At 45.8% G+C, this 14,618-nt stretch overlaps 1 protein-coding gene across 1 annotated transcript; it reads left to right on the forward strand.

The window, feature by feature from the left end:
• On the forward strand, positions 1-3,137 carry LOC120644771 (ADP-ribosylation factor-like protein 5). The gene is made up of 2 exons (XM_039921479.1): positions 1-494; positions 2,575-3,137. Exons 1-2 carry the CDS (start codon positions 303-305, stop codon positions 2,935-2,937), a joined length of 555 nt encoding a protein of 184 aa, XP_039777413.1. The 5' UTR covers positions 1-302; the 3' UTR covers positions 2,938-3,137.
• Positions 3,138-14,618: the final 11,481 nt, after the last annotated feature.

Below are 14,618 nucleotides of genomic sequence, written 5' to 3' on the forward strand. Positions count from 1 at the left end.
CCGACGAACCTTCCTTTCACGGACGGAGCACGAATATCCCCATCCATCCAACCGCTCGTCCGGGCAGGCGACGACGCGTCAATCGATTCCTTCCTCCTCCACCTCCTCCTTCCCCGGCGACGCCTTGTCCCCTCCTCCGACCCGCACCCCCGAGAGATCGAGCGATCGATCGCCGATCGATCCGTTCCCCAAGCACCCCGATCCCCTATCCACCCTGCAACCGACCGACCGGCCGCCGGCGCGCGCGCGCGCGCAAGATTCAGATTTGCCCCGGCGCGGGGGAGGAGGAGCGGCGAGCGAGGATGGGCGCGTGGATGTCGCGCGTGTGGTTCCTGATGTTCCCGGCGCGGGAGTACAAGCTCGTCGTGGTGGGGCTCGACAACGCTGGCAAGACCACCACGCTCTACAAGCTCCACCTCGGCGAGGCCGTCACCGCCGCGCCCACCATCGGCAGCAACGTCGAGGAGGTCGTCTTCAAGAACCTGCGCTTCGAGGTCAGCCAGCTTCCCTCCCTCTCCCCCCTCTCCTCCCTTGCTCCCCCGTCCGGGCCGCGGAGCACGGATATTAGGCTGGATTCGCTGCCGCGGCTAGCTTGCTCCGCGCCACGGTCGACGCCGGATCGAGCGACGCGGTAGAGCCGGAGGCGCGTTTGTCCGTTAGGCTTAAGATCTATGCTCTAGAGGTGGAGGGGAAAGGTGAAATTTTGCGCCTTTTTTTTTTATTTACATCCCTTGATGTCCAATTCCTAGGAAGATTGAGATTTCCTGAACTGCAGGGAGATTATTGTTAGAAGAATTTTGTGTAGACAAAATGTGTGGTAAAAAGTCCAATTCCATTGATCTCAAGGATTACAATATATAGGGAGATTTACAATGTCACTAACTTCAGGAATTGTAACTCTTGTAACAGCAGCAATAAAGATGATTTATTGCCATGAAATGGCTGTTAGCATAGCCTTAACCATGGCTGTTAGCCTAGCCTTAACCATGGCCTTAACTATGTTTCATGGCCTCCATTTGTAACAGCTCATTTGATGAGATCAAATAAAGCTTCTGTAACAATTATCACGTGACTGCAAAGCCACCTGTGTTGATCTGAATAGAGCTCGGTTCATAGCCATTGTGGGTATTTGAGGTTGTGTTACAGGCTTACAGGGAGCACATCAGGAATTCATCGTGTAGGATGAATAATGCAGTACCTGAGATCTGCTTAGCTTGTGTGTCGGTATGATGCCCGTGGTGAATACCAAATGCGAATGGATCCATCAACTCTTAGTATCGAGTGGTTATGAGTAAATGATCTGTTCGCTGGAAACCATTTAGTTCACATGTGGTAGCTAGGAGGTATACACAAAGAACAACGGTGTTTCTCTGTTTTGTTGTGGGAATTATTCCAACTTGGATTCTAGTTTCTGTTCTGGCTCAAGCAGACAGATCTTTCTTGTTTCTTTAACACATATTATGGTACCTAAAGAAATGAATATTGTCATGCCATATTTGGTTGGGTAACACACTGTAGTGAGTTCAACCTCAAGTTCTTGACTAGTGTATTTAATCTCTTTTTGTTGTTGTTGTTGTTGTACTCTCTCAGCCTTCATCTTTGAGGTTTATGGGGCTTTGAATATTTCTGCTATTTCCAGTGGAGGGGATACAGCTCTAGGTCGGTGGAGGGGATACAGCTCTGGGTAAAGAACAGTTCAATTTGAAATATTAAACTGATCTTCCTTGTACAGTGTGTTTAGCAATCAATTGAACTGTATCAAAAAGGGGCAAAAATAGAATTTTACCCCATGCTTGCTTTAGAAGATTTGAGTCTTCAGGATACTCTCCAGAAGTTTTAGTTTCCTTTGACTAAAGTGTACTTGGTGGCCTGTGCTAACAAAATGTATATCATAACTGCTAACAAAATTGTGGTTTCTGTAATCATACTTTAAATTGGAGAATCTATTCTGTTGACTGCTTGAGTGCAAAAATAAATTAAAAGATTCGATTCCCGGACAATGGACAACTCGTACCAAACTACCACTTTATGGGTAGTATTTGCGCTTTATAATGGAGACAATCATTTACTTAATGCTTTCTTGAAGGAAACAAAAACGTCTGTTTTGGGTTGTTGCTAAAAGAAGATGCCATAGAATCCTGCAATTTAAATATGCTTGGGACAGGACTTGTGTACAATATACACTTGCCTCATGGAAAGATATTTTTTGCTGCAAGTTGTGTGATCTTGTGAGTGGCGATGTTTATCATGTTACTTATGTAGTATCAACATCTTTGGGGGGGTTTTTTTTCATGCTACAGGTTGAACATATCTTTACCTTTTGTTTCTTAGCAATAATGCAATATCAGTGTTACGAGTACTAGCATTGTGTGCAAAACTGCTAGCGGCCAATACAATGTTTCACTTGGAAACAAGCTCATTTTCCGGTGCTTTGCCAATTATAAGAATTGTACTTCCATATTAGGATAGTGTCCAAATGATTGCATCTTTTGCTGAAGAACGACCCATGACCCGATACATTCTTTGGGTTTGTGAATGCATTGTTAGTACTAACATTATGCTTGATTGCACCAGGTGTGGGATCTAGGTGGACAAGAGAGTTTACGAACTTCATGGGCAACATACTACCGAGGAACTCATGCTGTCATCGTAGTAATTGACAGCACCGACCGCGCTCGGATCAACATCATCAAGGACGAGCTCTTCCGGTTGCTCCAACACGCAGATCTGGAGGGTGCGGTGGTTCTCGTGTTTGCGAACAAGCAGGACCTTAAGGACGCCATGTCCCCCGCCGAGATCACCGATGCCCTCTCCCTTCACAGCATAAAGAACCATGACTGGCACATCCAGGCCTCGTGCGCCATCACCGGCGAGGGCCTGTACGACGGCCTGGGCTGGATCGCCCAGAAAGTTGCCGGCAAGGCGACGGCAAGCTGACGCGGATTGGCGGATTGACTGTGTTTCCATGGATTTGTTGAAGGTGGCAGGATGGGTTTGTTCTTGCTGCCACCGCCTTTAGTGTTTGTTTTGTTTATGTTGCAAGGCTGCCTGAAAACTGTGTCTGTATTCCAACCAATCTGAATATAAAAATTGAAGGGAGCAAACTTGCACGGCGTCAAATATGAGATTTTATCTGATTCTTGTTGTGCAAACACTTCTGGTCAGAGACTCTGAGAGCTTCATGAATCATGAGTCGAGTCAGGTTTTTACGGTGATAAATGCTAGTGGAAAGAGATAAAAAGCCTTTCAAGGTGAGTTGCAGCTGACATGAGAAACATTTGTAGTTTGTACTAGTATGTTGCACACTCAACTGGCACCTGGAGGCAGGTTATCAAATGTCAACTCTGCCCCTCGTCGGTTTCGTCTGGTGCGGCACGAGGTAATCATGTTGTTTACCCTGGGGGGCTAGAATTGTCCGTCAGCAAGCACAACAGAAGCAGGGATCGCCGAATGATTGGCCTGGATGCTGTGGCCGTACACAGTGATGTCACGCTGGATATGAGTGATAGTCTGATGTTTGCGTTTGAAGCAACTGCAGAATGAAGGTTGATGCATCAGTGTACGAATGAGGGCCAAAGGACCTTGCAAATTGTACGCTTAATTATGACGCACCGGCAGTCTGTTCTGATAGGATATGTCACCATTTGAAACTGTCGCGGACCATTTGCAGCCTCATCAAACTTATATTTTCGAAGAATGAAGCGTGTTCTAGTGGTTGATAGTTGGGTTACGATGTTGAAATTTGTGTTACTGCCATCGATCAGAATTTAATCAAGCAATTGTGCTCTTCTTTTTTTGGGAAAAATGAGCAAAGGGGAAGCGATATTGTGCACACTGATTGACTCGTAACACAGGGGCAATATAGCGAACGAGCCTGCAGCCCGACTGGCTAGCAGGGCTCAAGTAGCACCCCCTGCCTGCCGGCCGACGGATTTTTCGACAGGCAGTGCAGGGGTAAAAAAATATCTCTTGTTGTGCTCGCCGCAAGGCATGACCCTTGTGGGCATGACCCAGAGTTCGGGGGTTTTTTCCGCGGTCGGAGAAGCCGTGGTCGCTTCCTTTTAATGAAATACGGTGGGGCCGTTTCACGCCGCACCCCCCCCCCCTCCCGGGCCGTGTTTTTTTTTAACGTGAGAGCTGTTATAAAAAAAAAAGTGAAAGCCGGGTTAATGGGTGGTAGTTTACCTACTAGGTCTGGTTACCTGAACTTATTATACTTCCCTTGTGCTGAACACAGAAGAGTTTAGAGCTTCCATGGTCATGGAGGATGTTAGAAGCTAAACTGATGGATGAACCATATCAATATTTTCAGGCGAAAACAGCATGGAAGTGCGCATTCTAAATCAGCATTCAAACTGACTATGTATCATTGTTACCCTGAGTTATCCACATGCAGCGCACGAAGGATTCAGGTTCAGGATTCCCAAGTTCACATTCAGCAGCCCATCCAGACAGATGCGATTGTGACTGCGAGCCACGGATGCAAATCTGAAACGGAAGCATATGGTTTCAGACTTTCAGTGCAGGACTTGAAGTCTTGAACTGCACTGCACGATGGATCAGCGAGCACAAGATTTCCCTTGAATCTTTGACACCTCAAATGTCATCTCTGCCCCTCCGCGGATCTCCTTTGCTGTCCTATTTCGTTGGTCAAGAAAAAAAAAACATGTTTGTCCAATAGCACTATACATGCCTATGAGAATGCGTATTTGCATATGAGATATGGAAAGGTTAGAATTTTTTTGTTTGCTACAATGTATGCCATATCTTGCAAAATAACAAAAGAAAAAGGTAAGATCCAAAGAATTATGTGACAGAACACCAGAAAATATTATAACATTATTCTACCCACATTTGTATTTTACAAAACTACTTCTACATATTTGGATTATTATCCACATCCGTATTGAGGTTTCGGATAGATCAATATTCGTATTTGAAAAAAAAAATCTGGATTATCTATATTGGCATCCTATTCGTCAATATAGTACAAATATCCAGTGGCGGACCTGCCGGAGCCATCAACCCCCCACCTTGTTTTGGCCAAAAAAAAAGTTCAGATATGTTTGTAGCTGAGTTTTGGTCGCTGAATTTTGGCCCTAGTCTTTGTCAAAAGCTGGGCCCGCCCGTGCAAATATCTTTACCAAACTTACTGATTCGAATACGAGTATCGAATAATACGGATTTCTACAATCTATCTCCAGCACACTGTACGATCATCCTGAAATCCCACTAGTAGATGCCGCTTCTAACCTCCAAGTGATTGGGAAGTTCCTCTGCAGCATCGTAGAGGAGATTCATGGCATGTGAAGTGCCTTGCTTCAAAGACACCAGATCGTGGGCAGAAATGTCCGTCAGCATCAGCGAGCACAAGAGAGGCAGGGACCGCTGAATGATTGCCCTGGCTGCTGTGAGCCTGTGACTGTGGATGTCACGCTGCATGTTGTGCGTCTGAGGTTTATTTGCGAGCAACTGCAGAATGATGGTCGTTTGCATCATCAGAGTAATAAGAGCAACTCTAGTAGAGCTGTTAAATGGGCTTCCATCTCCATATTTGTTCGATGGGTGCAAAAAATTGATCTCTAGCAGGCCTTTCAGATGGAATGCCATTTTTGTAGGCCTTCCAAATTTCTCCCCCCACCCCCAATTTGGTGGCCCTCTATTTGGGCTGCCAACTGTGGGCCCAATGATTTATCTTTTGTTTTTCATTTTCTTCATCCCGGTTCGCCAGTGGGCCTTCCAATCCCACGATGGAGGCCTTCTCGGAGTTCTCCCCCTTGTCCCCGGCGTGCCAGAGAGCGCCATGGCGGTGGCGGCTAGCCTCCCCCTCCTCTCTCTCGGGCAGCCGTGGTGGCTCCCCTCACCGGGCTAACGAGCGGAGGAATGGCGAGGCCAGCGTGGAGGCGCGGGGGTGCCGGCCCGCGCAGGTCCGGCGCGGAGGGAAGAGGCCGTGCCGGTCGGCATGGACAAGCGACGGCCGCCGGCATGGGTCCAGGGTGAGGAGGTGCACGGGTTGCCGGCGAGGGCCCTGTGCGCTGTAGCAAGCCGATGCGGAGGGGAGGGGCGGCCGCGGCGGCCGACGCCGAGGGGCGGGGCTCCGGCCGGCGTGGAAGGGAGGAGCTCCGCCGGCGTGCGTGAGGAGAGAGAGGGGGGCTCACAGGTGGGTGTGAGTGAGAATCCATGGGGAAGAACAGGCTCCGCCGGCTCCGTGGAGTAGAACATAGTGACGAGTAGGGCGGCGGCACCATGGCGGTGGCGCCAGGGAGTAGAAGACGAGCGTGCCAGAGAGCGCCATGGCGGTGGCGGCGATGGAGAGGCCCACGTGGGAGCCCGCCGAGGACGGCGCCATCCCCCGTGCCACGAGATCCAGCTCGCAGCAGCAGCGTCCGCGCTGACGGGAGAGGAGCTGGAGCACAGGGTCAGCACCGGACGGCGGTGGTGGGGCGGGCAGGAGCCGACAGGCGCGGCGGCGCGGTGCAGACGCGATGCGCGGACGAGTGCGACTGGGAGTGGAGAATGACAGGTGGGGCCCAGTTGTCAGTTGAAAAAATGGAAGCCCATTTTACTTAGACTGCTGGAGTGGAGGTCCATATTTAGATGAGTAAAATTTAGAAGTGAGATTTTAAATAGACATTTGCTTATCCAAATTTAGCAGCCCTATTGGAGTTGCTCTAACGAGAGTAAACGCGTATGGATGCGATTGCAGTCAGCCCACCGGCAGTCTGTCCTGATAGGATGCCATCATTTCTTGCCAAGATGCCTCTTTTAACCCGTTATATTGTGCCGGTGAACTATAGGTTTGTCGATCGAATACTATATGGGATCCTTATATTTCAGGTATACGCGTGCCATCCTTTTTCTTTTTATTTAAAAAGTATAGGCTCGAAGCTCCTCGACACTTTCTTAGAACAAAGCTCGGAGGAACTCTCTCCCGTGGTTCGTTTTTTTTTCTTTTGCAAAAGTAGGCAAAATAAACAACTACTAAGCAAAACAACAAGCAAGTCAGCAACCATGAATTTAGTGACCGGCTCGAATTAATGGTGACAAACATTAGAGAAAGAGAAAAAATGCAAATGCAGGCTCTGCCACCTACCATCATCTCAACTTGGTTCATCAAATGTCACCTCTGCCTCAAGCTGCTAACGGTTTGCATCCAAACCGGGTTGAGTGGTTTGGTTTTACCTCTGGGTTCTGATTGGATGGGGGTTAGATTGTCTCTAACAGCAGATGCATAGCGCGACCCAAATGTATTTTGCGTCACGCACAGTGTTTTTGCCAACCGAAATCGTCCTCCAACAGAATAGGTAAACAAGACACCCATTCTGGGTACTGAGCAAGGCAAGACGCAAAAATGCGTCCCTCTCTCTCCTCGACGCAATCCTCCCTCGCGTACCTCTTCCCCGGCGTTCGGCCGCGCAACGTCTCGTAGCGAAGGAAAGCGGCTGGTGGTGGCGCTCGGCCGTGCGGCGAAGGAAGGCAGTCGGCACGGAGGCGGGCTGCGGAGGCGGCGCCTGGTGGAGCTGGAGCCGGAGTTGGAGCTGCTGCCGCCAGCGGCAACGGCACGGGTCCTGCGTGGCGGGGGACGAGCTCATCGGCGGCGGTCTCAACTCATGAGGCGCCCTGGAGCGTGCTGCTCATAGCCGCCGCGTGCGCTCGCGACCTCCGTCTCGGCCCTGGCGGGCGGCCGGGGCTCTGTTTTTGCGTTAGCTGTTGGAGAAGGCAAGTTTTGGGTGCATGATCTTTTTACTGTGCGTCACAAATCCTGGAATGGGTCTCGGTTTTAGGTTCGTGCTGTTGGAGATAGCCTAAGTGGGTTCAACGCACATATATGGTTTGGTCTGGATTGGTTTTAGGGTGCAAACGGTTTGAATTAGTTTGGATTGGTATAGTTCGCTGCCTTACACAATCCTCACGGACTCTAGAAATAAAACCTCGCGTTCACATTATAAAATTTTATTGAAATTGATTGAAACTTGTTGTAGATGACTCAGTATAACTGGCAGCTACTCTATGTAAAGCAATGTTACTAGAACTACACGTGGACCCAACGTCAAGAGCCGGACCCAAGAAATAAAACCTCGCGTTCACACTATAAAATTTTATCGAAATTGACCGAAACTTGTTGGAGATGATTCAGTATGACTGACAGCTACTCTGTGCAAAGCAGTGTGACTAGATCTACAGATGGGCCTCACGTCAAGAGTCGGATCCTAAAAATAAAATCTCGCATTCACACTATAAAATTTTATCGAAATTGACTGAAATTTTTTGGAGATGACTTAGTATGACTCGGTTGCTGGACATGTCGCTTTTTTATGAATTTGGTGGGAAGAAAGGCAAGAATGGACAAGAGACCTGTCCTTGTTGCCTTTGGGTTTTTGCTTAGCAACCAATGTTTCATTTTCTAATTGGATCTCGGGCAGAAAGTTTCAGACATTTCGGGAATATAACGCCTGCTCGTTGGAATAATTTTTTATAACACCGACTATTTTGGAAACTACCGGGCGCTACAATCCAACTAGTAGGACATGCAGGTTGGCTAGCTTAGAAACCAAGGCCATAGTGCAGTGATCCGCAGGGGATCGGAGCGTAAAAATACATGAAACATGAACTACTAGTAATATACAACAACATAGTATTTTTTCCAAGTAAGTTGGGGTAGGCTAGAGATGAAACCCGAAAGAAATAAGTTCAAAGTTCAGGCACATTGATAGTTAGTCTCCAAGCACTCCTATCTAAAATTATCTCTTTAGAGATATTCCAATCCTTAAGGTCTCTCTTAACCGACTCATCCCACGTCAGTTTAGTTCTACCTCTACCCCTCTTTACATTATCGACCCGCTCAAGAACCCCATTACGCACCGGCGCCTCAGGAGGCCTTCGTTGGACATGTCCAAACCATCTCAGCCGATGCTGAATAAGTTTCTCCTCAATTGGTGCCACACCGACCCTATCCCGAATAACTTCATTCCGGACTCTATCCCTCCTTGTGTGCCCGCAAAACCACCGCAACATCCGCATCTCTGCTACACTCAGTTACTACTAGCTTTGGATAGGAGTGCTTGGAGACTAGCTATCAATGTGCCAGAACTTTGAACTTATTTCTTTCGGGTTTCATCTCTAGCCTACCCCAACTTGTTTGGGAAAAAAACTATGTTGTTGTTATTGTTGTTGTATACTACTAGTAGTTCATTTTTCAAGTATTTTTACGCTCCGATCCCCTGCGGATCACTGCACTATCGCCTTGTTTTCTAAGCTAGCCAACCTGCATGTCCTACTAGTTGGATTGTAGCGCCCGGTAGTTTCCAAAATAGTCGGTGTTATCAAAAATTATTCCAACGAGCAGGCGTTATATTCCCGAAATGTCTGAACCTTTCTGCCCGAGATCCAATTAGAAAATGAAACATTGGTTGCTAAGCAAAAACCCAAAGGCAACAAGGACAGGTCTCTTGTCCATTCTTGCCATTCTTCCCACCAAATCCATGGCAGCTCCCAAACTAGTTAGTGAATAGTGACTTAGTGTTATCCCAAACCTATGGCATGCAGTTGTCTCCCAAAATTCAATTTTTTTTTTCTGCCTGAGGTTCAATTAAGTAATGAAACATTGGTAACTAGGTAAAAACACAAAGCTAAATGAGACAAATCTCTTGTCCATTCTTACCACCCTTGTGAGAAACGTACGTTTGATAAAGCCGAGGTAAGTGTTAAAATGAATCTTAACTCCCAACCTTATTATCCACATCCACGTCTCCGTACAATAATGTATGAGAAGACTGTATTAGAAGACATGCGTCCATGATTTGTTACGTGTTTTATTAAAAACCTGCATATGGATTTTTTTTTATTTTGTTTGTGTGTACCTGGCTGGCAAGCCCGACCCTTCTAGTTAACATTGGCTGCTATGTAAAAACAAGAAGTAAAAGAGAAGTCTCTTGTCCATTCTTACCATCATCCCTTGTGATAAACGTATGACCTAGTACCATGATCTCCGGGAAATGCCATTTGGTGAGGTGATGAAGAAGCCGAGGTAAGTGTTCAAATAAATCTTAGCCCCGACCTTATCCACATCCACATCATTCGAAGATATGTATCCATGATCTCTTATGTGTTTTATTGTCAACCTATATTTGGGTGCGTTTGTCGCCTGCATCAACCGAGCCATACCCATGCATACATAACTGTTTTTTTTTGTGCGCGCGCCTTTGTAGCTGGCAAGATTTTAAATCTCCGGCTATAGTTTTCGCTATCTCCAGATATAGCTAGTTGGCGAGGTTTTAAATCTCCGGCTAGCTTCCGCTATCTCCGACTATAGCTGTTTGAGAGAGATTTAACTAAATTTTTTCATGTACAACTTAGCTCTTAGCTGCCGCTGTAGCCAGCTATAGCCTGTTTTCGGACATGGATAGGTAAATAATTTAGCCGGCTATTTAAAACATTGGTAGCTGGCTAGCAAGCTATCCCAACCCATCTAGTTAACTAGGGGCAATCCTAAGTTAGTAGTTTATACATACTGTCATATAAACGCTATACATAGAAATTATGTTCCCTAATGGGTGGCTTCCTAGTAAACATATGGTTTCTTGCTTGAGAAATCGTTTAATTCCTTCTCTCTCCTTAATAATTCTCTTGTTGCCACATCACTAAATCGCTTAGATATCATGATAATTAATTCTATAAAAAACTATTTTTTAAGGGAATTCTATAAAAAAAACTAGATGATTTGTTACGTGTGCAGCGAGGGCAAATGCTAATTAGTCACCGGGTGCGCAAAAGCTGCTGGTGCATCGATGATGATATTGGTGCACATTGAAGTGTACGTGTTACCAAGGGTTAATAATGCAAATCAATGGGGCGTTAGATGATGATTATCAGCGCATTAATGTAACACCCCTCAATTAGCCCTCAATTAGGAGTCTTAAATGAAATTTGAAGATTCAAATTGGGTCAAAAATATCAAGCCCACGTGTAGCTCTCTCTGCTCTCTCTTTCCTAATGCGTGGTCACCGTGGCCAAATTGGCCACGGCGCCGCTCGCATCGAGCGTCTTCGTTCATCTCCTGCTGCCGCGTCGTCCGTTACCGAACCCTCTCGAGCTCGCCATCTCGTCCGCTACGCGCACGCGTTCGCCCTCCGCTCGCTGTCGCCGCACGCCGTCGTCCATGCTGTCGCCACGCGCCGCCACCGGAACGCCGCCGTGGTCAGCTCATAGCTGCAGGGCGCACGCCGCGCCCCGCCCGTGCCACGTGGGTCGCGCGCCCCAGCTCCGCCTGGCCCTACTAGCTGCTGCATCGGCTCGCCCCACCGCGGTCTGGCCACGCCGCCACGCCCGCCATGGCCGCCGCCCGCACCTCCACGCCGAGCCATCGACCGAGCTCGCCCCGCCCTCCACCAACCCCCGAATCCGCTTGCTCTCGTCCCAACGAAGCTCCCGGGCCCGGCCATCACCTCCACGCCTCGCCGGAACGCCGCCGGCCGCCGCCCGCCGTGGAGCCGCCGCCACAGACCACCTCCTCGCGCTCCAAGGCCACCTACAGGTCCGCGCCGATCTCCTCTCTCTCATCCGCCCCGGGCCCTCGCCGCCGGCGAGCCCCCTCGCCGGGAAACAGCGGCGCCACCGCCTCCTCTGTTTTGGCCGGCCAGGGACCCGATCGCAAGAATCAAAATGTTCCAGGGGTCTATCTGCGAAAGTTCTTTTTCTTCTTAGTTTCAAAAGCAGTAAATTTGTAAAATCAATAGAAAAATCATAGAAAAATTAGAAAAATGCAAACTAAAATTTGTTGGATTCCTTGTTCTAAGATCTACAAATTTCCTTACAGGTTGATATTTAGTTTCTAAATATTTTTTTGCTCTAGTTTAAATATTAGTTTAAGTGGCTGTAAACTTTGAAAATGCATAGTAAATCATGGAAAAATCATAAAATAGAAAATAAAAATGTTTTGGAATTCTTGTGATTAGATCTATGCAATGAACCTATAATAAGACATGTGTTGGTAGAAAAATATTGTCCTAGAATTTTATTCATGCTTGTTAGGGATAAAATCATATATGTAGTTATGTTGCTCCTTTTTGCTGTGAAGTTTTTATGGTAGATTAGTCATGTGATGTGGTGAAAGTTTCAGATTTATTAGTGCACGTGTGCATGAGTTATTGATTTAACTTGGTTAGTGTTTAATAAATAGTTTATGAGTAATAGGAATATGCATAAATAATTATGCTTGCTGATAAATCATGAAAACTTCATGCTAGGGTTGTTTTCTATTGTTTTATCACCAGTAAATATTTTATGTTCGGAACATATAGGTTGCTAATCAAAAATAATTTTTATTAGTAGTTAGGCTTGTTCTATTAGAAATAATAGTTTCTTTACATATAAGATCATGATAAATTTATGTAAAATACTTTGTTAAGTATAATTACAGGATATAATCAGTAAGAATTAGTTTGTGCTATTAAATTGTACTCGTGCAACTTATTTCATTCCTAGCATGTGCAATTTATCTTGTTTTGTGCCATGTAAATATAACATTAGGTGTCACACTTAAATACACACCACCTTGGTTCTTTAGGTAGTTACTAATGCTTGGTTCTCTGTAAACGAGTGTCCAATGAGATAAGTTCAGAAGAGAGTAATTATCATGTTAAGTATCACTTTTACCACCTAATAAATTTCACCTATGTTACTGTAGTTTAAGTCTTACATGTTTGTAACTAAAGGTACTTAATGTATATAGATGATGCAATTAACATGTGGTAGACTTCTTATTCTTGTGACGATATCCATGATGCCTTGTTAGCTTTAATCACTAGGGCAAGTAACTTCATAAGACAAATCTCAAGGATGAACTAGTCCTTCGGGTGAGGATGAGTGATCAACCTTAGTACGATTTGTACCTTACTTCTTTACAACAACGTACCACGCATTACTTTCTGGTCGTCCTTAGAATATGTGCTTATGCCTCTTTTGTGCATGCATGTGCATCTATGCATATCATTTAGGTACGAGGGTAGATCAATTGAAGAACGATTGGAACATGAAGATGGAGAAAACTCCAAAAGATGGTGTGTTAGTTTCTATCCAGAAGGTGGTGGATTATCTATCATGAAGCTCCAACCTACTAACTTATAGCGATACTTTACTCCCAGGCAAGCCCCGGTGCATGTCCTATTATTTTAAATTATGACTCACTATATATATTATTACTTGTGCATTACGTTTCAGGAGTTGTTTGGAACCCTAGTTGTATGATCCCTAGGTTTCCTTGAGTTATACTAGGATGTATAGGATGATAGAAATGCTATGCTTAATGGTTCCCGGTAGAAGTCGAGTGATTTCTTGTCACTCGCGAGATATAAGATGTTTAGAAGTCGAGTAATTTCCGGTTACTCACGAGATATAAGATATATTTATATTCCAGTACATGAGTTGTTGAATTTGATATGGAATGAATGGAGAATTGAGACCGGACGAAAAAATATGATATATAGGTATGGCAGCAGGACAGAGTTCCTGAGTGTCTTAGTCCCGTCTGTGTCGGTTAAGGACCATCCGTTGTCTGGCCCTACTGATCATGTTTGAATTGTACTAACCGCATGCCGGGAGTAGGAGTTAGTCGAAACCGGTAAGCCGAGTACTGGCTTGCTTCGAAAGTACAGAACTTATACCCACCCCTTAGGGCGAGTCGAGTAGTCACGGAGAATTAGGATGCATGTATTTACTTTTGGTGGTCTCACATTGAGCTCGGCTGACTATATGCAGGTGGGGCGGTTCTGTAGTTCGAGGCAGAGAGGGAAATGGTTGGCACGTATAGTCCGATGGGGCTTATACGTGCCATGTTGGTTAGGTTCACCTTGCAAGATTAAATCGGATCGATTCGCCGTCAGTCGCTCTCGGATATGAGCACCTTGATCGCAACACCGCATCGTAGTAATGAGTTGGAATATGAATGATATATGAGGAGGATTATTTTGAACTGTTATTTAATGCTCCATCATGATTGCTCTAGTTAGGAGGCAAATATTACATGATGGTTACCATACAAAAATCCTGAGCTAAAATATAGAAAATAAGGATCCACTTTTAGTTGCTTTTCTGCAAAATAAACTATCAGCCAGAAAGCTTTGCATATCTAGATATGTGGGCTAAGTATACCCAATAGTCGGGTAAGTCTTGCTGAGTATTAGTTGCTCAGGGTTTGTTGTTTACCCTATTTTAGGTATAGGAGCTAACTAGTTTTCACATCGGTGGGCTCGATGTGGTGCCTTGTCTTCACGTCTCGGTAGTTCTCGACTTATTTATTTTATTTTATTTATTCTCTAGTAAAAATGCTCTGTAAGTTAGATTTTCTTCCGCTGCTATTTTTTCTTTTGTAAATTTTAAATTTAAAGCTGTTTTGTAAAAACCTTAATATTATTTACTATTTAGTAAGATTTTATCATGCCGGTACCGTCTGCGCTCGTTGTCGCGCGAGACTTCTGGTGTGTTTCGATCGGCCTGTGGGTTGGAAACAGGCTGTCAGATTACACTTAATTAAGCTAATGCGCCTGATGCGTTCAAATGATGGCCATTACGCTCAATTAAGCCGTTTAACTGAAGCGTCCCCTCATAAGAGAAGACTTAAA

The sequence above is a fragment of the Panicum virgatum genome, chromosome 8K, assembly GCF_016808335.1.
Source record: "Panicum virgatum strain AP13 chromosome 8K, P.virgatum_v5, whole genome shotgun sequence".
Taxonomy (NCBI): domain Eukaryota; kingdom Viridiplantae; phylum Streptophyta; class Magnoliopsida; order Poales; family Poaceae; genus Panicum; species Panicum virgatum.

Coding starts and splice junctions, on each gene's coding strand:
- LOC120644771 (XM_039921479.1), top strand. CDS start 303: ATGGGCGCGTGGATGTCGCGCGTGTGGTTCCTGATGTTCCCGGCGCGG. Junction 495..2,574: donor TCAAGAACCTGCGCTTCGAG/GTCAGCCAGCTT, acceptor TGATTGCACCAG/GTGTGGGATCTAGGTGGACA.